The sequence below is a fragment of the Geotrypetes seraphini genome, chromosome 11, assembly GCF_902459505.1.
Source record: "Geotrypetes seraphini chromosome 11, aGeoSer1.1, whole genome shotgun sequence".
NCBI classification, from domain to species: domain Eukaryota; kingdom Metazoa; phylum Chordata; class Amphibia; order Gymnophiona; family Dermophiidae; genus Geotrypetes; species Geotrypetes seraphini.
In genome coordinates, this window is record NC_047094.1 from 10279676 (window position 1) to 10302381 (window position 22706).

General features: G+C 45.6%; 1 protein-coding gene across 4 annotated transcripts in view; it reads left to right on the forward strand.

Annotated features, from left to right (window-relative positions):
- The window catches only part of COPS3 (COP9 signalosome subunit 3), a 72131-nt gene that overhangs the window by 17485 nt on the left and 31940 nt on the right, over positions 1-22706 (forward strand). For all 4 annotated transcript variants that reach the window (XM_033914276.1, XM_033914277.1, XM_033914273.1 and 1 more), the window contains exons 6-7: positions 2430-2609; positions 7300-7440. In XM_033914276.1, coding sequence (XP_033770167.1) covers positions 2430-2609; positions 7300-7440 — 321 coding nt within the window. The remainder of the gene's footprint in view (positions 1-2429; positions 2610-7299; positions 7441-22706) is intronic.

The window sequence follows — 22706 nt, forward strand, 5'->3', positions numbered from 1 at the left end:
CTGTATTAAATGCACAAGTGATAGCATGTAGTTGTACCAGTCCATGGCTTGTCTCTCATAATCTGCATTCTCTCCCCCTAATGTGGTGTGTAGATAATATATGCAAATTTTGCTAGTTATTGAAAATGTATATGCATTTTTGTGAGGAACTTTTTCTATCATTTCACATCCTGATAACCCTGTTATAAAAACTGAGTATCTTTTGATGTAACAGTGCATAAATCAGCTATTCTGGAAGACTGCCTCATCTGAGATCTCTTTGCAGTGTTCCAAAATTTTGAGTAAATAGAATGACATATTGGTTCAATAGTGTTGCAATTCATTTTCTTTGGTTTCTGGCTTCTCTGTGCTCTGTCAATACAGAGCAGATGAAACAAATCGCTTAATGTGTTGCTAACATCATTTATATATTCTCTTTTTGTATGGTAGCTGTAATTGATTCCTCGCTTGTTTAATTATGAACTTGGTGAAATATTTCACAATAAGCTGGAAAAGATAAGCTTGTACATTGCTGAATCTCAAAGAAGGGTCTTTATTGCTATGAAATTAACTCTGGATAAAGTTGACCTTCAAGGTTTAAAACATGCTAATGGCATCTTTAGCAGCCAGATTTTAAAGATTGCAAGCACCCCTGAAGAGAGAGCAGGACATAACTGATTCTCTTAACCCTTGCCTTAAATAGCCTTTATGCACACTTTTAGTAACTTCTGAATAAATATTTACCTTTTAATATGAGATGCTCCTCTCTCCTGCCTTGGGTGAATGCAAAGGATAAAGGTCCAGATTCACTAAAAATAGCAATTCAGTCGCTGTTGGCCGATTCTCTGGCTGATTTTGAAACAGCGATTGATTCACTATCGCTTTTGCATGCAAATGATTTGCATGGAGGTGCAAATCATTTGCATGCAAACTCTCTGACTCAGTGAGCAATTGAGTCGGGGCAGAGCACTGACAGTAGTGACAGGAGAAGCAGCCTCCTGTCACTGTTGTCAGAGCTTCTACCATTTTTTTTCCCATTCTCTTTTAATGGCACAGATGTTTTGCGTGTATTACACATGCAAAATATCTGCCTAATTAAAAAAAAAAAAAAAGCCCCCCCCTGACAAAGTGCCCCCTCCCTCCCTGAACCTAAAAAAAATGCCCGCCGATGCAAACGAATGGCAGGAGGGATTCCCACTCCCTCTTGCCATCGGCCCCTCTTCTTCCCCACCCCCCAAAACAAACGGCAGGAGGCATGCCCATTCCCTCCTGCCAGCGAACAGCAGACACTGATGCCCCCGTCCACTCCCCGTACCTTAAATTGGGAGGGGTGCTCAGTCCCTCCTGCTCCTCCGGCCTCCAGCGACGAACTGCGGGCCTTAGGCCCTGCCCTGATGCATCATGTGATGCATGGGGAGGGGCCTAAGGCCCTGATTAGCTCAGGTGCCTCAGGGCACTCCCAAGGGAGGTGCCCGAGATGCCTGAGCCAATTAGGGACTACCTTAGGGAGTAGCCTAAGGAAGTCCCCGATTGGCCACTGTTTTGCCAAAGCATTGGCCAATCAGAGACTTCCTTAGGCTAGTCCCTGATTGGCTCAGGTGCCTCGGGCGCCTCCCAAGAGAGGCACCTGAGCCAGTCAAGGCCTTAGGCCTCTCCCCGTGCATCACAAGATGCATTGGGGCGGGGCCTAAGGTCCGCAGTTCATCAATGGAGCATCCCCTCCTGCTCCCAACTTAAGGTTCGGGGAGGGGGTGTTGGTGTCTGCTATCCAGTGGCAGGAGGAAGTGGGCATCCCTCCTGCTGTTTGGTTTTTTGGGGGAAGAAGAGGGGCCAATGGCAGGAGGGAGTGGGAATCCCTCCTGCCATTCGTTTGTGGTGGCGGGCATTTTATTTTTTTGTTATGGGAAGGGAGGAGGGGCACTTTGTCGGGGGGGGGTCCTTTTTAAATTTTTTTTTAAATTGGGCAGATATTTTGCGTGTATAATACATGCAAAATATCTGTGCCATTAAAAAAAAAAAAAGAAAAAAAACCAGGCAGACTGGTTTGTAAAACCCATTACCGACAGGTCTACAGCAGTCGGGTTTTACAATCGTAAAACCCGATGCAAAAAAGCCAAGCAATTGTTAGTAAATCAATCACTTGGCTATTTTGCAAGGGGTTTTACTCATTTGCATTGGTAGATTGGATTGTTAAATAGGCGGTGGGCCGTTTAGTGAATCAAGTGGTAGCAGCGATCGCCGCTAAACCTGTTTTCCCAGATTTAACGACAATCGCTGACTTTAGTGAATTGGGGCCTTAAACCTGTAAAAGGAAGCTGGGTACCACAACACTGATGTTTGTCAGATTTCATTTAATCAAGTAGAAAAATGGATAAATTAGGGGGGTTCTTTTTTAAAAAAAAAGAAAAAAAAAAGTTTAGGTTTAATACTACTCATACTTTCTCTTACAGCTTTGTTTGTTAGCAAAATGTTTTAAGCCTGCCCTTTCATACCTAGATGTGGATATGATGGATATTTGTAAAGAAAATGGTGCCTATGATGCTAAGCACTTTTTGTGTTATTACTACTATGGTGGGATGATCTACACTGGTTTAAAGAACTTTGAAAGAGCACTCTACTTCTATGAACAGGTAATGTCTCCAGATCTGATCATTCTTCATTAAGGGCTAATTGATATAGAGTTTGTTTATTAGTAAAGAGGCTGTAACCTAAAGACAAGCGTCCATTAACATTTGGTAGAATGGGTTAAAGCAGTGGTCTCAAACTCATACCTTTTTCAGGGCCACATTTTGGATTTGAAGGTACTTGGAAGGCTGCAGAAAAAAATAGTTAATGTCTTATTAAAAAATGACAATTTTGCATGAGGTAAAACTCTTTATAGTTTATAAATCTTCCCTTTAACTGTTAAAGGAAAGATTTATAAACTATAATGAGTTTTACCTCATGCAAAATTGTCATTTTTTAATAAGACATTAACTATTTTTTTCTGCGGCCCTCCAAGAACCCTATTTTTTCTGCGGCCCTCACAGTTAAAGTTTTGCATCTTTCCTTTCTCAAAACTGACACATTTCAATCACTATATTATAAATAAAATCATTTTCCCTATCTTTGTTGTCTGGTGACTTTATTTTTCTGTGCTTTTAACTATGTTTCCAGGGCCTTCTTGTCTATTGACTGTTTTTCTCTCCTTCCCTTCCAATTTCTCTCTCCTTCCCTCCCTATTTCCATGGTCTGACATCTCTCTCCTTCCTTTCTCTCCTTCCCCCTCCATGGTCTGGTATCTCCTCCCATGGACTTGGCATCTCTCGTTCCTCTCCTCTCCCTTGTATTCCTTCTCTCTCCCCAATTGGGTGCAGCAGCAGCATTTCCCTCTCCCCCCCCCCCCCACTTCCTTGTGCAGCAGCATTTCCCTCCTCCCCCACTGCCCTGTGCAGCAGCAGCATTTTCCTCCTCCCCCACTTCCCTGTGCAGCAGCAGCAGCATTTTCCTCCTCCACTTCCCTGGGAAGCAACAGCATTCCCTTCTACTTCCCTGTGCTAAGGCAGCAGTATTTCCCTCCACTTCCCTGTGCTAAGGCAGCAGCATTTCCCTCCCCTTCCACTTCCCTGTGCTAAGGCAGCAGCATTTCCCTCCCCTTCCACTTCTCTGTGCAGCAGCAGCAGCATTGCCCCTCCCCTTCCACTTCTCTGTGCAGCAGCAGCATTGCCCCTCCCCTTCCACTTCTCTGTGCAGCAGCAGCAGCAGCATTGCTCTCCCCCTCTACTTCCCTGTGCAGCTGCAGCAGCATTGCCCTCCCCCTCTACTTCCCTGTGCAGCTGCAGCAGCATTGCCCTCCCCCTCTACTTCCCTGTGCAGCTGCAGCAGCAGCATTTCCCTCTGCCCCCCCCCCCCGTCCCTGTGCAGCAGGGCAGCAGCATTTCTCTTCCTTGTTTCTGGTCGGTTCCCTTGCCGAAGTCATCTTTCAGTTCAAAGCTGCGGGCGGTGGCAGCTCCTTGCACGATCCGCACCTGCGTCAGAAGCTGTGACATCAGAGAGGCTTCCGACACAGGTGAGAGGAGCCGTGGCAGCGGCTTTGAACTGAGAAGTAACTTTGGCAAGGGAGCCAGCCTTCAGAGAGGCTTCTGACACAGGCCTGGATGCACGAGGAGCCGCCATCATCGCCTGCGGCTTTGAACTGAAGAATAACTTCAGCAAGGGAGCTGGCCAGATTGCGGGCCGCAGAATAGTATCTGGGGGGGCTGTGAGTTTGAGACCGCTGGGTTAAAGAGAAACAGTTGTGCTCATAAGTTTACATACCCCTGGTAGAATTTGTCTAAGATGTTTACCATTTGTGGAACATGAGTGATTCAGACAAAATAAATTTATTTTTAATGTTTTTCAAATTAAGCCATAATGCATTGCAGAATAACACAATCATTAAACCAAAGCAATAAAGGAAATACTAAAATGGTCCTCTTCAAAAGTTAAAACCAAATAATGGCAGTGTCATTTCTTAATAAAGCAAAGGTGATTCAAAACACTTATTAATATACTTTTTTTTTTTTTAAGTGCTCAGAGAACTGGTTGTCAGACTGCGGGACAAACCCGCATGGCAGAGTGTCTGAAGTAGTCACCTCTATTCATAGCTTATTGAAATGTGTGTAAAATTTTTTGGTTTTTTAGCATAAATCATGAAATTCTAATTTTTTTTAACTTATCTGAAAAGTGAGCTGTAGTGGGTTCAAAAACACGTTCTGGGTTTTAATGTGTTTCACCGAGGCTGTATCAAAGAATCCGTGCTGCAGTACGGGTTCTTTGATACAGCTTCGGTGAAATGCGTATGCCGACATTCTTCTGCATTATCTGGTGGTCACCAACAAGTTTTGTCTCTCTGACCATTTGTTCGTACTAACTCATTCAGTTAAGCGGGGTGCTCCCGTTTCCAAGGTCACAATTTCCAGATGGATCCATAGGGCCAGTTGCTGGGAAACAGTTTTCTAGCAGAAGTGTGACTGCTTCGTGGGCCGAAGCTAGAGCTGTCTCCCCTTTGGAGATTTGCAGAGCGGTAATGTGGTCTTCTCTTCACATGTTTGGCAAGTTCTACAAAGTGGATATGGCAGCAAGACTGGACTCCGCCTTTGGATCTTAAGGGTCAGTGCAGCAAGCCCATCCTAGCTTTTTGGGGGACCTCTTTTGTACATCTCTACTGTCTAGAATGTCTTACCTATTGCACTGGAAAAAGAGATTATGTACTTACCCTGGTAAGCTCTTTTTCAGTAGATAGATGAGACATTCTAGATTCCTGCCGAGTCCTTGTGCCTGTCTACTCTTTCAATCTGTTTTATGCTTCTTCAAGTTTACTCTTGGATGCCTGTCAGCCACTGTGGGCTGGGAAGTATTTGTATATATATTTTATGTTCAAACAATTTTATTGATGAAAATAGCAAAACAAGCTTAAACAGACTAAACATAGCAAAGTCGACTAAGAAACAATGGAAATCATCAACCACAGAGAGAAACGGACATCATTTTATACATAATATGCTAAAAACACCTATCTAACTATTTCCCACTAACAGACCTGGGTCCATAAGCAAAACCAAAGCACACCAGGGCCCTGGACTCTTATGAGCCCTGGAGTAGTCCATCCGTCATCCCTCCCCCTCACTCTGACAGGAAAACAGTTATATCAAATGTTTAATGTACAAAAAGAACCCCCCCCAATGCAAACTGAGAACACCCCCTCCCTCTCCACCCAAAGAGCGCTTGTATATATATTTTAATTTATTAGGGAGTAGTTTCTGAACTCCTTTGAAGCCAGTGTTGGCAGTTAATGGTACTAGTTACTTCTGAGCAGAATACTTTGTTTAAACCTGTTGCTACAGGTGCCTCTACTTCACATATGTTGGGTGGCTCTACGTGCTTGGTACTAACTGAAGGTGGAGCTGAAGAACCCAGTGAAGTACAACAGAGGCAGAGTGAAAAATCCAGAATTGATGCCTTCTGCAGCAGCATATGGCTATGGGGAAATAACCCTACTGTCTAGAACGTCTCACCTATCTACTGGAAAAGTTTACCAAGGTAAGTACATAATCTTTTTGTTGGGCTGCAATGCCTGGATAAATTGGCTGTTTTGTGTTATGCAGAGTGTGGCACTCTGAATGTGACCTTCATTCTGCTGCCTGTAAGTTTTGAACCAATAGAGATCCAGCCAATAGCTTTTGCATAGTTTTGTTTGAGACCCTAGGAAACATTAACATAAAATTTTGATCAGTTTTGGAGGAGGTCAAGTGTGGAACCCTGGTCCACCTTTTTCACCTTCTATCCCAAATCTCAAACACCACAACAAAGAGATCCCCTATGTTGTACACTATAAATGAGCCCTCACTATCTTAAAAGGTCCGAGTACAATCGAACATCTACAAAGCTTTTGTCTCCTTTAACCTCAACAGACTTGGTATTTCAGTGGCAAAATTATTAATGTTTTATTATGATCAGGCTGGCATCAGACAGTTAAGCCTAATCAAATTAAACCAAGAGTGTTACACTAGCCATCTTGAAATCTGCTTGGTTAGAAAGCATCTAGAAAGCAGTTTCTTGGCTCTTGCTCCATACTCTTGCAATACTGCCTGGGCCAGTCTTCCATTAGATAATGTGTTTGCTCTTCGCTGCTTAAGCAGTCTTGTCTCTTAATCTGTTTAGCTCTTGCACTGTCATGTGAACAGGTATTTAAGAAACTAGAATAATCCTGAGTTTGGGAGTCTCCCATTTGTGTGCCTGAGTCAGTCCTGTTTGACAGAAAAAACAAAGTTGCTTATCTGTAACAATGGTTATTGGTAACCATTTTCCTGAGGAGACTGTGTGTTTGCATGCTCTGGGAGAGCTGCCCTATCCTGGTGCTGTCAAATGATCCATCTGAGAATTGTCTAACACTTTTAATCCATTGGAGGGAATGTTTGAAAAAGGAAATTACTTTAAATAATGGACATAAGTATGAGCCCTTCAAGTAGAAATGAGGGATTTGGGCTCGGGCAGTAATTTCCTTTTTTAAACATTCCCCCTAAGGGATTAAGAGAGTTAGCCAATTCTTTGGATTATATTCTGGACAGTATTGTCAGCAACAGTGTCCATAGGGTTCTATTTTTTGAGCTGTCACATGATATAGTCTTATGCGGATCATTAATTCCACTATCAAGGATGAACACCTGTTAAAGGTAAGCAACTATGCTATATTTTTAATCATGCCTTTTAAGTTTGTTTTAGTTACCTGAATTTCTTTATTTAAGGCAGATCATCATTTGCATACTGATAGTAGTTTCTGTCTTCTGTTTTCCTATGCAGGCTATAACTATACCAGCCATGGCCGTTAGTCACATTATGCTGGAAGCCTACAAAAAGTATATTTTAGTTTCTTTAATACTTCTCGGGAAAGTTCAGCAGTTACCCAAATATACATCACAAATTGTGGGTAGATTCATTAAGGTAAGGACATTATATAACTTTTGATCTGGCTTTTTCTGTTTGGTCTTCCATTCTGGGGGATCTGATATCTTGACCCTTCAAACTTCCCATGATGTCTTCCTAATGGGCTTAAATTGCCCTTGATCGAGAACAACACAACACCGAGCTATGTACCAGGTCTCTTTCTTGGAACCATGTAGGCATGGGCCTTAAATTTGTCACTAGTTGTAGCCATAGCATGACAAGGGCATTCTTCTCTTGTAACAGATAACTGCCCCAACCAAGTCGTCCAAATAGCACTGTACCACCTCTGATTTTGCTAGTGTGGCAAACAGTTTCATCTCTAAGTAGACTATGGTACACGTTGGATTGACTGATAGTTTTGTATTTCTGATCACTGGGATTCTTTCGAAGTAGGAACCAATTGATCAGCGGTATGAGAACTTAAAGATGATACACCAGGGTTTGGCTTTCTGTGATCTCTGTTCCTGCTTAAATGCAATCCATAATTTGCTGCTACTGTTTGCTTCACTTAGTCATAAGCAAAAGTGTGAATGAATAGGCAAGTTTCTCAATTTTGCTACACTTTTTACAGATTTCAAAAAAATTAAGTAGAAGAATAAATCTCTTTAGGGCAGAGTTGATCATCTGAGCCAGTCTGAACATTTTTTTCTAGCATGAGAAACGCAGTATTGATGCATGACTCAAGAATTTTGAAATAGGTCTCAGACCAAATGCAGATGTTTACAGTTCTCTATTGAGCAATAGGATGTATCTGAATATTTTTCCCATATAGACTTAGCATCAAATTGTATATCTATGCATTGTGGTCAATATTTTTATTTTTTTTTTTTAAACATGAAAACCTGCTCAAGCAGTTTTGTTGCATTAAGATGTCCTGGCATAAAAATGTATTTACAATTCCCACATTAATATAGATAAACACTTTCCCCTCTTTTACGAACGCATAATGCGGATTTTAGTACTGGCAGCGGCGGTAACTGCTCCGATGCTCATAGGAATTCTATGAGCGTCAGAGCAGTTACCACTGCTACCGGCGCTAAAACCTGTGCTATGTGTTCGTAAAAGAAAGGATTTGTTTTGCTGCCTGACTTAGAGACCAGGAAGTTCTTTAAGGCAGAATTTAAACATTTTCTCCATAGGCAAGCAGAGTGATGTCATCCCTGATGGCCCCAGGTCAAATCTACTCTACCAAAATTCAGAAGATTCTGGAAAACTTTATAGGCATGCTCAAGTGCTTCACTGATCATGGCTCTTCCTTCTTAATGTATTTCCTTTGCTCAGCAAAGCAGCAATGGATCTGCTCGTTGTCTAGTAAATATTATACCCACGCACCCACAGAGAAGAACAAAGGAATACTTCAAACCCAAGCCAAACCACTGAGACTGGCTTAAGGACCTAGGTATGGTACCTGCTGGATCTTATATTCAGTCTGCATAGACAAAACTAAAACAAAACGCACCCAAAAAGGCTCCCCACAAGACTGAGCAACCCCAAGGGAGTTTCTTGTACAATAATCTCTGGAAGCTTCTCCTTAGGGTAATCAACCTCTTTCAGCCTTGAACTGCAGAGAAACTCAAAACTAAACTCTGGCTCCTCCCTCCGTGGTCATCTCCTGTCACTCAGCCCTGGAATGCCAGTCTAATTTCCTGCAGCCTTGCTGCAGGGTGTTTATCTCTTCTGCTCTTGATTAATTTTTTTTTTTTTTTTTTAATATCTTTATTCCTTTTTACATTATACAAACAAGTGTACAATAAATCAAGTCATACTATACATTCTTCACTTGAAACTTTACAATCATCTTATACCATAAATTACCTCCCCTCCCTCCCTTTCCAAATATTTTTGTAACTACTCATCCTAATGTCATAAAACCCACCCATCCACCCTCCCATCCTATACATACTAAATGGGGATAAATTCATTTATTTATTATAGTAATCAATTAATGGTCCCCACACATCTTTACATTTCTTATAATATCCTCTCTCTTTTTTTTAAATATCTTTATTCCTTTTTACATTATACAAACAAGTGTACAATAAATCAAGTCATACTATACATTCTTCACTTGAAACTTTACAATCATCTTATACCATAAATTACCTCCCCTCCCTCCCTTTCCAAATATTTTTGTAACTACTCATCCTAATGTCATAAAACCCACCCATCCACCCTCCCATCCTATACATACTAAATGGGGATAAATTCATTTATTTATTATAGTAATCAATTAATGGTCCCTACACATCTTTAAATTTCTTATAATATCCTCTCTTAATCGCCAATGTTTTTTCCATTTCATACACATGACACACCGAACTCCACCAGAAACAGTAATTCAACCCCCTGTAGTCTTTCCATTTGTATGTTATTTGTTGGATGGCAACTCCTGTTAAAATCATTAACAGCTTATTATTATTTGAGGAGATTTGATTTTTGGCCCTCATAGACATCCCAAACAAAACTGTGTCATATGACAGGGCCACATGATTCTCTAACATACAATTTATTTGTCCCCAGATCAATTTCCAAAAATTATTAATAAGAGGACAATAAAATAATAAATGATCTAGGGTTCCAGCCTCAAGATGACAATGCCAACATCTATTAGATTTAGAGCAATCCAATTTTTGTAAACGAACAGGGGTCCAGAGTGCTCTATGCAACAGGAAAAACCATGTTTGCCTCATAGACGCAGACAATGTACATCTTATCCTCCAAGACCACCTTGATTAATTTTTAATATTTCTAGTCACTTTAATTTGTTTTTGGTGCGGGTCTTGCCCTTGTGCTATGGATCCACAATGCAGGGCCATCCTTTGGCAGGAGATCGCAGACTTTTATATTTAGATTGCCTGCTTCTAGGGTGTTACCTGTTAGTAAAACTGCAGTAAGCCCCCTGAACGGCCTGCAGGACAGATCGGAGCTAACTCTCCCTGAGTTCATCCGCTATGGGGTAGAGTGCAGGCTGCACAGTTCCGTGGAGGCGTGACCGGGATTGGACTGCATACCTTCCCTAATTGTTCCGGAGGTCCAAATAATCACTGACTGGGGTAAACGGGCAGGTGAGGCAGTCGGAAGAAGTGAAAAATCCAGTTTTCCCAGCTTCCTAGTTCTGTTATTTCTAGCACAGCCAGTGTGAGTGCACTGTATGCATGTCTGGATTGGCGATTTTGGGGGGTCTCCAAAAGTGGGTTGGGTGTTTTCCCTGCATGCCCTAAACCCCCCCATACCTCTAAAAACACAAAATTGCCATTTTTCCAGGTTCCCTGAGTTTTTCCTGGGCTGTTTTAGAGCAAAATTGGCACCCGTGGTGACCTTCTTGGATTTTCTTCAAAAGTGTATATCTAATATAATAAAATGGTAGGACGCGCATGTGCACTAAAAAAATCGTGTTCCCTGATCCGTCGTGAAAACAAGATTGCGCATGCGCGGGTTTTACGTCACCACTTGCTCGCGGCGGCTTTCAAATAATAAAAAAAAAAATTTCACAGCTGCGGCGGCCTTACTCACCGTGAATGGTAACGGCTCCTCTCTCGAACTGCACCAGGATCGAGAGAGGAGCTGCAGCGCCGGCTTTCAACTTAAAACAAACAAACAAAAAAACCCCAACTGGAGATCGGCGCTCTCACCCGCTCCCACTGTGCAAACCCCCCCCCCCCATGGGAGGATGCGCCGCAGCAAAGTGCTGCACAGGTACTGGAGGGGGAGAGACATATCGCTTCTGCACCGGTACAAACATCCCTCCAGCGTTGGCAGTCGCTGCACGTTAAACAGGCTGCTTCGGGCTTTCTCCTGCAGTTGAGTCCCTTTGCTGCGTCACTGATGACGTCATCAATGACGCGACAAAGAGACTCAACGGGCAGAAGAAAGCAGAAGCAGCCTGTTTAGCGTGCAGCGACTGCCAACGCTGGAGGGAGGTTTGATATTAAAGTCATCTTGCTGGGAGGGTCGCAGAGTCAGTGGGGGTTGGGCTGGGAGGGGAGAGAAGGGTCTGCCTTGGGTGCTTCAGGCAGCAGCAGCGTTTACAATTTGCTGCTGTTGCTGGCTTCAGGCCTTCCTCTCTGGCCGGTCCTGCCTAATTCCTGTTTTCATGAAGACAGGACCGGCCAGAGAGAAAGACCTGAAGCCAGCAACAGCAATGAATTGTGAATGCTGCTGCTGCTCAATGAAGTAGTTAAATGAGGAAAGGGAGCAGAGGGGGAAAGAATGGCTTGGAGGGAAGGAGGAAGGTATGCCAGACCAAGGCAAAAGGAAGGAGGAGATGGAGAGAGGCTATATGGGAGAGAAAGAGAGAAGGATGGAAAGAGAAGAGAGGGCAGTGAATGGAAGGGGCAACATAGAGAGTGAACAGTATTCTAGCACCCGTTAATGTAATGGGCTTAAAGACTAGTATATATATATATTTTTTTATTTTTAAATCCTTATTCATTTTCAAATCAAACAATAAGTGCATAAAAATGTATCATAAAAATAATTCAATATAGCACTGTAATTATCTAACATATGAACTATAATCATGTAAAATTTCCATCCTCGCACCCTTCATCTCATGCTCAATTAAAATAGAATATGCAATATTATACAACAATATCATAACATCTCATATTTAATTACATCCCAAATCCAACAAAAAATTCAACGACTAGTCTGGGGGTGCTGGTGCAGTGCCAGCACTGTGAAAAGTTCATCTTGTGGCATGTGTTTTGGCTGTGGCTAATGAAACAAAATAAAAATTACATGATTCATAAGAACATAAGGGGGGAAGTAGTAGTAAAAGCACGCTTCTTGAGCACATGTATTATAGCAGTGATGTATGACTTATAGTAGCTTTTGTAGGAGAAAAGGCATGTCTTATGCGCACTTGTTAAAAGCCGATGTTGCAGCTCCCCTCCCGCCGCCAGTAACCCCCCCCCCCGGCAGCGGGAGAGATTCCCACTTTCTCCCGCCACCAAGCAACACCCCCCCAACACCCCCTTTGCAGCAGGAGAGATGCCCACTCTCTTTCACCGCCATGCAATAAGAGGAAATATTTTTTCACACAGAGAATAGTTAAGCTCTGGAATGTGTTGCCAGAGGATGTGGTAAGAGCGGTTAATGTCACTGGTTTAAAAAGAGGTGTGAATAAGTTCTTGGCGAAAAAGTCTATAGTCTGCTGTTGAGACAGATAAGGGAGAAGCCACTGTTTGCCTTGGATTGGTAGCATGGAATGCCACTACTATTTGGGTTTTTGCCAGGTACTTGTGACTTGGATTGGCCTCCATGAAAATGGGATACAGGGCTAGATAGACCATTGGTCTGACCCAGTAAGGCTATTCTTATGTTCTTATATATTGTAATATATTTTTAAACAAACCCCGTGTTGTCATCTGGTCTCCCAGGTGCACAATTCAAATTCCCTGTTCTGGTTTTCTATTGTCTACAGGCCTTTAAAGTGGAACTCTCCATTAATATAGTTACATAGTTCTATCTCTAGCTCACACAGATTACTGCTGTATGACAGAACAAGTTTTCAAGTTTCAAGTTTTATTACCATTTGATGAATCGCTTATACAAATTTTCTAAGCGATGTACAATTTAAAAAGCCACTAGATAGTGGTCTCACATATAATTGGACAAAAAAATAAAAAACAACATACAAATTAAATAAATCAACTAACATATTTGCATTCATATTAAAGACAGACATGATTAAAGAGGGAAAGGGGGGAAAAGTTACAACTTCATTCTATATTGGAAATTACATAAAAGGAAAAAAACGAAAGGGAGGGAAAAGGGGTTAATGAGGTTGTTATCCGTAACAAAATGTGAAGGGTCCAAAATAAAGCATATTAAACATCAAAAGCGTCTTGAAACAAAAAAGTTTTTAATAATTTTTTAAAAGATGAAAGATCTTTTTCATTTCTAATATAGTGTGGCAGTGAATTCCACAATTTAGGAGCCATAACAGAGAACAAATCATTTCTTCTTGTGCCAACGATTTTCAAAGAGGGAATTGTTAGTAAGTTTGAAGAAGATGATCGTAGAGAACTTGGGGCATTGTATGGAATAATCATTCTAGTCATAAATTGTGGTTCATTAAAGATTAGTACTTTGAATACTAAAAATAGAATCTTAAAGTTAATTCGGTGGGAAATAGGAAGCCAGTGTGATTTAATCATTAATGGTGTAACGTGATCATATTTTTTTGCTTTATGAATGAGTTTTATTGCCGTATTTTGAATTATCTGAAGCCGTCTTTTTTCTTTATGTGTTATATTGATTAGAAGTGAGTTACAGTAATCGATTTTAGATATGATCATAGAATGGATTAATATATTAACAGATTTAGGATCTAGAAATGTAGAGATTGAACGAATCAGACGTAATTTATGGAAACAAGATTTAACTAATTGACTGATGTGATTATGAAATGATAAGTCAACATCAACCACTACTCCGAGAATTTTCAACATAGGTACTGACTCTAGGGGGATATTATCTAGGATGAACGGTGATATTGGCGTTAAGTCTTTTTTCCAGGTAAAAAACATGGTTTTGAATTTTTGAATATTTAATGCCAATTTATTAGAACTTAGCCAGTCTTTTATCAAGTCTAATTTTTTATTTATGGCTGTTATTTCTTCATCATTTTCCGGGTCAAAAGGGTGCAGGAATTGAATATCATCTGCATAAGAGAATGATGTAAAACCCAGTGATTGTGAAATGGTGAGAAGAGGAGATAGAAAAATATTAAATAAGAGAGGTGACAGAATTGAGAGCAGACCAGTTTCCTTTCCCTCCAGTCTTCTGACAGTCCAGGAGAAGGCAGCTCCTACCTTTGGTTATCACCATCCCATTAATAGATGAGATTTACCTCAGTTGAGAAGAGTCTTAGGTTGTGAGGGATCCACTCTGTTATACTGCCCTGCAAAGGCAGATGGAAAAGCAAGTCTACTTAGGCATTTATCTTATTTTTGAGCATATGTGTAACATATCCCATCATAATGTATGTTGAACTTCTGCATAGCCCCTTCAGGATCCCCAATATCTCGGAGGCAAAAGGCAGCAAGTTCATTGCAGAGATATTGGCAAAACAGATAGACACAGATGACTGGGTTATGCACTTCTACCAGAAGGGGGAGAATGAACTACTGACTTGAAGGAAACCTATATGTAGGCTGTGCAGTCCTTCTTGAGTCTGTTCTCAGTCTTCAGCAGGTAGAGGTGGCGAGTCTTGTGCAGTTCATAGAAACATGACGGCAGATAAAGGCCAAATGGCCCATCCAGTCTGTCTATTCATAGCATTCATTATCCCAGGACAAGCAGGCAGCATATTCTTGACTGATGGGTGACGGCACCGACGGAGCCCCGGTACGGACACTTTTAGAGTGATTGCACTCTAAGAACTTGGAAAGTTCTAGAGACCGCACCGCACATGCGCGAGTGCCTTCCCGCCCGACCCCGACGCGCGGTCCCTCAGTTTCTTAGTTTCCGCGGAGCTAAGAAGTCGCATTTTCAACGGCTGTTGAAATATTTTTTTCATTCGCCTTCCCGCTCGCGTAAACTTTTTCGGGTTCTTTTTGCCCTTTCTTTTTTCTTTCTTTAAAAAAAAAAAAAAAAATTTCTTTTGTTTTTGTCGAGTTTTCTTGATTTGACCCGGCGGGGCCTACTGCCATCATCGAGGCCTCGGCCTTCGATTTGGCAGAAGCCGTTTTTACGTTCATGCCCCCCCAGCCTGGGTTCAAGAAGTGCCAGCGGTGTGCACGGCCTATTTCCCTGACAGACCCGCACAACTGGTGCCTTCAGTGTCTGGGTCCGGAACATCAGGCCTCTACCTGCACCCGCTGTGCCACTTTGAAAAAGCGGACTCTCAAAAATCGAGAGATACAGCAAAAACTGCTTTTCGGCACCGACATGTCCGACCCCGCGTCTTCGGCGCCGGTCTCGGTACCTGTTTCGTCGGCACCCACCTCATCGACGCCACGCGATACCGCGTCGGCGTCGCAGCATGCAGGTAAGCCGGCTAAGAAGCCTTCCCCGCTGGAACGTCCTCCGGTCTCCATTGCAGAGAGTCCAATCCTGCCGACCGTGAGGCGCCAGCGGAAGCGCTCCGCCCCTATTGAGGTGAGTCCCTCGACATCGGGCTCCTCATCTCCGGGGCGTCGAGCGGCACCGCAGGTACCGCAGAAGAAAAAAGCGGTACCGGTGCCCTCCCTTGATGATCGCATTGCGGCCATCTTGCAGGTACAGCTGAAGGAACAGCTCAAACAACTCCTTCCAGCTCTCCTGACACCGAGCCCTCCGGTATCGGTCCCCACTGAGCAACCGGTACCGATCGTGGAACAGTCTGTATTATCACCATCCACTCCTTCGGTACCGGTCCACTTGGCCTCATCGGCATCGATGCCTGTCCTCGCACCGGAGCCCAGGTCTCATCACCAATCGGTACAGACATCGGCTCCGGTGCGACCGATAACATCGCCCGGTACCGCGTCGGTGAGGTCGGGTAAGTCGGTACAGAAGTCCCGACACCGAGATCCATCCACCCCTGAGTCTCGGGACCGTGGTCCCCATGTTCGAGACCCTGATCTGTGGGGCGACTCTGAAGAACCTCTTCAGTCAGAAGGGGAGTGTTCATCAGAGGAAGACGAGCCTGTTCTGCAGGATATTTCCTCCAAACCTGATTCCACCTCTTTCTCTTCTTTTTTAAGAGATATGTGTGAATCTCTTTCCATTCCTTTGGAGGCTGAGTCTAAAAAGTCCAAAGCTTTTTTGGACGCTCTTGATTTTGACCAGCCTCCAAAGGAATTCTTGAAACTCCCTTTGCATGACATCCTGAGGGAGACATTTTACAAGAATCTGGAGACTCCTCTTACTATCCCGGGAGCTCCCCGCAAATTGGATTCCCTTTATAAAGTAATCCCTATTCCTGGTTTTGATAAACCACAGCTCTCTCATGAGTCTCTTCTTGTAGAATCCACCCTCAAGAAGTCCTTAGGAGCTAGTGTCTATGCCTCTGTCCCTCCTGGCAGAGAGGGTAAAGCCATGGATAAATTCGGTAAGCGACTTTACCAGAATGCGATGCTTGCTAATCGTTCTGGTAACTATGCTTTTCATTTTTCGTTTTATTTAAAGCATCTCCTTACCACCATGGCTTCCTTTGAGCAGTACCTTCCTGTGGGGAATCGTGAGGCTTTCCATCAGTGCTCTTCAGCTCTTTTCCAGCTCAGGAAATTCATGGTAAGGTCTATATATGACACTTTTGAGCTTACCTCTAGAGCAACTGCCATATCTGTAGCCATGCGCCGTTTGGCTTGGCTCAGAGTCTCTGAGCTTGATGTTAATCATCAAGACCGGTTGGCTAATGCCCCATGTTTAGGGGATGAGCTGTTTGGAGATTCTATGGACTCAACGACCCAGAAGCTCTCGGCTCATGAAACCCGCTGGGATACCCTTCTTAAGACCAAGAAGAAACCTCCACCTTCACGGCCATTCAGACAGCAAACGGCCTATCAGCGGCGTTTTGTGGCTCGCCCCTTGCAGCCTTCCACTCAGCAACCTAGGAGGCAGCGTCAACAGCAGCGGCAAGCACCTAGACCTCAGCAGCAACAACCAGCTAAGCAGCCTCCTCCACAAAAATCGACTCAGCCCTTTTGACTTGATCCTCGAGGGCATAGCCAGCGTTCAACCTTCTCCTCTCCTCCCTCAACCGATAGGAGGACGTCTGTCTTTCTTTCTCAGCCGGTGGGAAGTTATCACTTCGGACCAGTGGGTCCTCAACATCATCCGCCACGGCTACTCTCTCAACTTTCACACCCTCCCGGGCCAAAGTCTACCAAAAGAGTCTGCTTTGCACACTCCTCAATCTGCCCTCCTTTGTCAGGAGGTTCAGTCCCTCCTGCTTCTGAACGCCATAGAGGAAGTTCCTCTGGACCAAAGAGGGCACGGGTTCTACTCCCGGTATTTTCTAGTCCCCAAGAAAACAGGAGACCTCAGACCAATTCTAGATCTGCGAGATCTCAACAAATGTTTGGTCAAAGAAAAATTCAAAATGCTATCTCTAGCTACGCTTTATCCTCTCCTCGATCACAACGACTGGCTATGCTCTCTCGATCTCAAAGAGGCCTACACTCACATTCCAATTCATCCGGCCTCCAGACAGTACCTGCGCTTCATGATCAATCACTGTCATTACCAATACAGAGTGCTCCCCTTCGGTCTTGCCTCCTCTCCAAGAGTGTTCACCAAATGTCTGGTAGTGGTGGCAGCTTTTCTGCGCTCCCACCACCTTCAGGTTTTTCCCTACCTGGACGACTGGTTAATCAAGGCCATTTCATCTCAGACTGTTCTTCTGGCCACCAACCAGACCATCTTTTTTCTCCAACTCCTGGGGTTCGAAATCAATATACCCAAGTCTCACCTTCTTCCTACGCGGAGACTTCAATTCATTGGAGCGATACTGGACACGGTCCAGATGAGAGCCTTCTTGCCGGACAACCGTCTTCACAACCTCCAATCGCTCTGTCAGCAGGTGCTGTCCCAGCACTCCATTTCTGCAAAGCAGATGATGATTCTCTTGGGTCACATGGCCTCCACAGTTCATGTCACACCACTGGCACGGCTTCACCTGCGCACTCCTCAATGGACCCTGGCTCTCCAGTGGTCTCAAGCGACAGACTCTTGCTCACGACACATATCTGTGACATCGTCTCTTCGTCAGTCTCTGCAATGGTGGTTGATATCCTCAAATCTCTCCAGGGGCCTTCTGTTCCATCTGCCTCCTCATCATCTGGTCATCACCACCGACGCCTCCCCTTATGCATGGGGAGCCCATCTGAACGAGTTCCAAACTCAGGGCCTTTGGACTCCTCAGGAAAAGAAGCATCACATCAATTTCCTGGAACTCAGGGCAATGTTCTATGCCCTCAAAGCCTTCCAACACCTTCTATTTCCTCAAGTCCTTCTCATTTGCACAGACAACCAGGTGGCCATGTACTACATCAACAAGCAAGGGGGAACGGGCTCTCGCCTCTTATGCCAGGAAGCCCAGAGAATCTGGTCTTGGGCATCCTCGCGCCGCTTATTCCTGAAAGCGATTTATATTCAAGGAGAACAGAACTTCTTAGCGGACAAGCTCAGCAGAGTTCTCCAACCCCACGAATGGACTCTCGACCCATCGACTCTACAGTCCATCTTTGCACAATGGGGCACTCCGCAGGTGGACCTTTTTGCAGCTCCTCACAATCATCAGTTGCCCCAATTCTGCTCCAGACTTTACTCTCCTCACCGTCTGGCAGCGGATGCATTTCTTCTGGATTGGTCCAATCTGTTCCTTTATGCTTTCCCTCCTCTGCCTCTCATGCTTCGGACCTTGTTCAAACTAAAGAGGGAACGGGCCACCATGATCCTGATTGCTCCACGGTGGCCCAGACAACATTGGTTCTCCCTTCTACTTCAACTCAGTTCCAGGGATCCATTTCTACTTCCACTGTTTCCATCTCTGCTTACACAGGATCAGGAAACCCTCCTCCATCCCAACCTGCAGTCTCTACACCTGACAGCTTGGTATCTCTCGGGCTGACTTCAACTGATCTTTTGCTATCTCAGCCTGTTCGCTCCATCCTGGACGCCTCCAGGAAACCAGCCACTCTTCAATGTTATCATCAAAAGTGGACGAGGTTTTCTTCTTGGTGTCTCCTACATCATCATGACCCCAAGTCTCTTGCAGTGGAACCCCTATTGGATTATCTGCTTTCTCTGTCTACTTCTGGTCTCAAGTCTACTTCCATCAGAGTTCATCTCAGTGCCATTACGGCCTTTCATGAGCCGGTCCAAGGGAAACTCCTTTCAGCTCATCCCCTGGTCTCCAGATTCATGCGAGGTCTTTTCAATCTGAAACCACCTCTCAAAGCACCTCCGGTGATCTGGGATCTAAACGTGGTTCTCTCCGCCTTGATGAAGCCTCCATTCGAACCCTTGGCTACTACCTCTTTCAAGTTTCTCACTTGGAAGGTACTTTTTCTTATTGCTCTCACCTCTGCCAGGAGGGTCAGTGAGCTCCATGCACTAGTTTCTGATCCACCTTTCACTGTCTTTCATCACGACAAGGTGGTTCTACGTACACATCCAAAGTTTCTCCCTAAGGTTGTTTCTGAGTTCCATCTCAACCAATCTATTGTACTACCTGTTTTTTTCCCTAAACCTCACTCCCATTCCGGGGAACAGGCTCTTCATACTTTGGACTGTAAGCGGGCTTTAGCTTACTATTTAGACCGTACTAAGCCCCACAGATCATCTCCCCAACTTTTTCTGTCCTTTGACCCGAATAAATTGGGACGTCCTGTTTCTAAGCGCACACTATCTAATTGGCTTGCTGCGTGCATTTCATTCTGCTATGCTCAGTCCGGACTGACACTGGAAGGTTCTGTCACGGCACATAGAATTAGAGCTATGGCAGCATCTGTAGCTTTCCTCCGTTCCACGCCCATTGAGGAAATCTGCAAAGCTGCTACGTGGTCCTCAGTCCATACTTTTACATCTCATTATTGTCTGGATGCTTTCTCCAGACGGGATGGACATTTCGGTCAATCTGTTTTACAAAATTTGTTTTCCTAATGGCCAACCTTCCCTCCATCCCTCTTTTTGTTAGCTTGGAGGTCACCCATCAGTCAAGAATATGCTGCCTGCTTGTCCTGGGATAAAGCACAGTTACTTACCGTAACAGGTGTTATCCAGGGACAGCAGGCAGATATTCTTGCGTCCCACCCACCTCCCCGGGTTGGCTTCTTAGCTGGCTTATCTTAACTGAGGGACCGCGCGTCGGGGTCGGGCGGGAAGGCACTCGCGCATGCGCGGTGCGGTCTCTAGAACTTTCCAAGTTCTTAGAGTGCAATCACTCTAAAAGTGTCCGTACCGGGGCTCCGTCGGTGCCGTCACCCATCAGTCAAGAATATCTGCCTGCTGTCCCTGGATAACACCTGTTACGGTAAGTAACTGTGCTTTATCTGTTCCTCTCCCTAAGAGATCCCATGTGCCTGTCCCATACTTTTCTTGAATTCAGACAGTCTTTGTCTCTACCACCCTACCGAGAGACTATTCCACATATCTACCACTTTCTATAAAAAAGTATTTCCTTAGATAACTCCTGAGCTTATAACCTCTTAAACGTCATCTTATGCCCTCTCAATTCTGGAGCTTCCTTTCAAATGAGAAACTTGCCTCATGCATATTTATGCTACATAGGTATTTAAATGTCTCTTATCTCCCCTCTCCCGCATTATCCCAGGACAAGCAGGCATGATATTCTCACATGTGGGTGACGTCATCTACGGAGCCCCAGCGCGGACAGCTTTTCAAGCAAACTTGATTAAAGTTTCAAGTTTGCTATGCTGCACCACGCATGTGCATGCCTTCTTGCCCACTAGAGGGCGCATCCCCACCTCGTGGTCCTCAGTTCAGTTTTTTCCGCGGAGCCAGAAGCCCTGTGGAATTTTTGCTCTTTAGTGTTTGCCTTCTGACACCGCGTCTGAGTTATTTTTCTCGGTCACTGTGCTTGCTTTCTTTTTTTATTCGTTCGTGTGTACGGTAATCGTCAAAAAAAACTTTTTCGTCGGCTCCGGGGGCTCCCGGTAGCCGCGGGCGCGGACCTTGTTTCGTTCCCGCCGTTTTTCGATTTCATGTCCCATCCTGTGACGGGCTTTAAAAAGTGCATCCAGTGCGATCGGCTGCTTTCTATCACCGATCCCCACCGGTGGTGCTTACTTTGCCTGGGTCCCGAGCACCCCACCGACTCCTGTCCTCGGTGCTCGACTTTTCAGCCCAGAGCTCTCCGCCGCCGTCGCGCCAGAATGGCGGAGCTCTTTGCGGTGGACCCCGCGGCGGGGCAGGCCTCGACTTCGGCCCCGGCCTTGACCTCGGCCTCGACTCCCTCGACCTCGCCGCGGCATCCTGCTTCGTCGAAGCCTGCGTCCTCGACTTCGAAGTCGACGGGGGGTAAGTCCTCACTTTCTTCTTCAGTTTCAGCCTCGAAGAAGCCATCCTTGGGATCCTCGACGGGGGCGGGTGGTTCGTCTTCGGCCCCGCCCCGAGCGTCGAAGTCGAGTGCCCCGCGGGAATACTCGAGACCGAGGTCGCCCTCGAGGGAGCACCCACCGGCCCCGGATCTACCGGCCATGATGGGGGTTCCTGTTTTTCAGGACTTACTCCGGGCCCTCATTGCCTCGGAGCTGTCCGGCGCCCTCGCGCACCTGCAGCCGGCTTCGGCCTCGAGTGCCCCGGCTTCGGCAGCCTCGGTCTCGGTGCCCTCGACTTTGGCCCCCGGGGTGGCTCTGGCTTCGACCCCGACCTTGCCCTCGACCTCGGTCGACCAGCCGGAGCGGAGTGTACGGCCTCGGGACAGGGTGCAGCGAGTTCGGAGGATCTCTTCCACTTCTTCCTCGTCGAGGTCCTCCCGGGGCTCCTCGCCCTCGGGTCGGCCTCGGGCGAAGCGCCGGCCGAGGAAGCCCAAGCGTTCTAGGGGTTCTCCTCGGAGGCGCGGTCGCTCCTCGCCGACCGGGGCTGAGACGCTGCGTGTCTCGGAGCTCCGCCTCGATAATCCGAGGCTTTTCCGTTCCTCCGAGGGAGGGTTATCGAGAGACTCCTTGCCGAAACGGAAGGGGCAGGCCTCGGTGCCTCGTTCCCGGGGAACTTCCCAAAGGGGTTCCTCGGGGCATAGGCGGTCCCCGACCCCCTCGAAGTCGCTCGGGGCAGCGTCGTGGGGTTCGGGGTCTGGGACTGGTAGGGAGCCTCGGTATTCCCGTGAGGCTTCCCCTTCCTTTTTGGCGATGCGGGCCTCTCGGTCTCCCTCCCCACCGTCCAAGCCCTCCTCCTTTTTGAGATTTGTACTTGATATGGGGAGGGCTTTGGACCTTGATCTGGTGTCCGGTTCTCAATCCACCAAGGAGTTTTTGGAGGAGCAGGATTTACCTTCTCCCCCGAGGGAGACCCCTCGTCTGCCTCTTAATAAGGTCCTCCATCAGACCTTCTTGAGGAACTTGGACTCCCCTCTTACAGTCACAGCGGTTCCATCTAAAATGGAGTCGAAGTACCGTACCATCCCATGTAAGGGCTTCGAGAAAGCACAACTCTCTCACCAGTCGTTGCTGGTGGAATCGGCGTTAAAGAAGTCCCAGCCTTCTAGGATCTCGGCTGCGGTCCCTCCCGGGCGGGAAGGGCAGACCCTGGACAAGTTTGGTCGCCGCCTCTACTCCAATTCCATGATGGCGGCCAGGGTCCTTAATTAT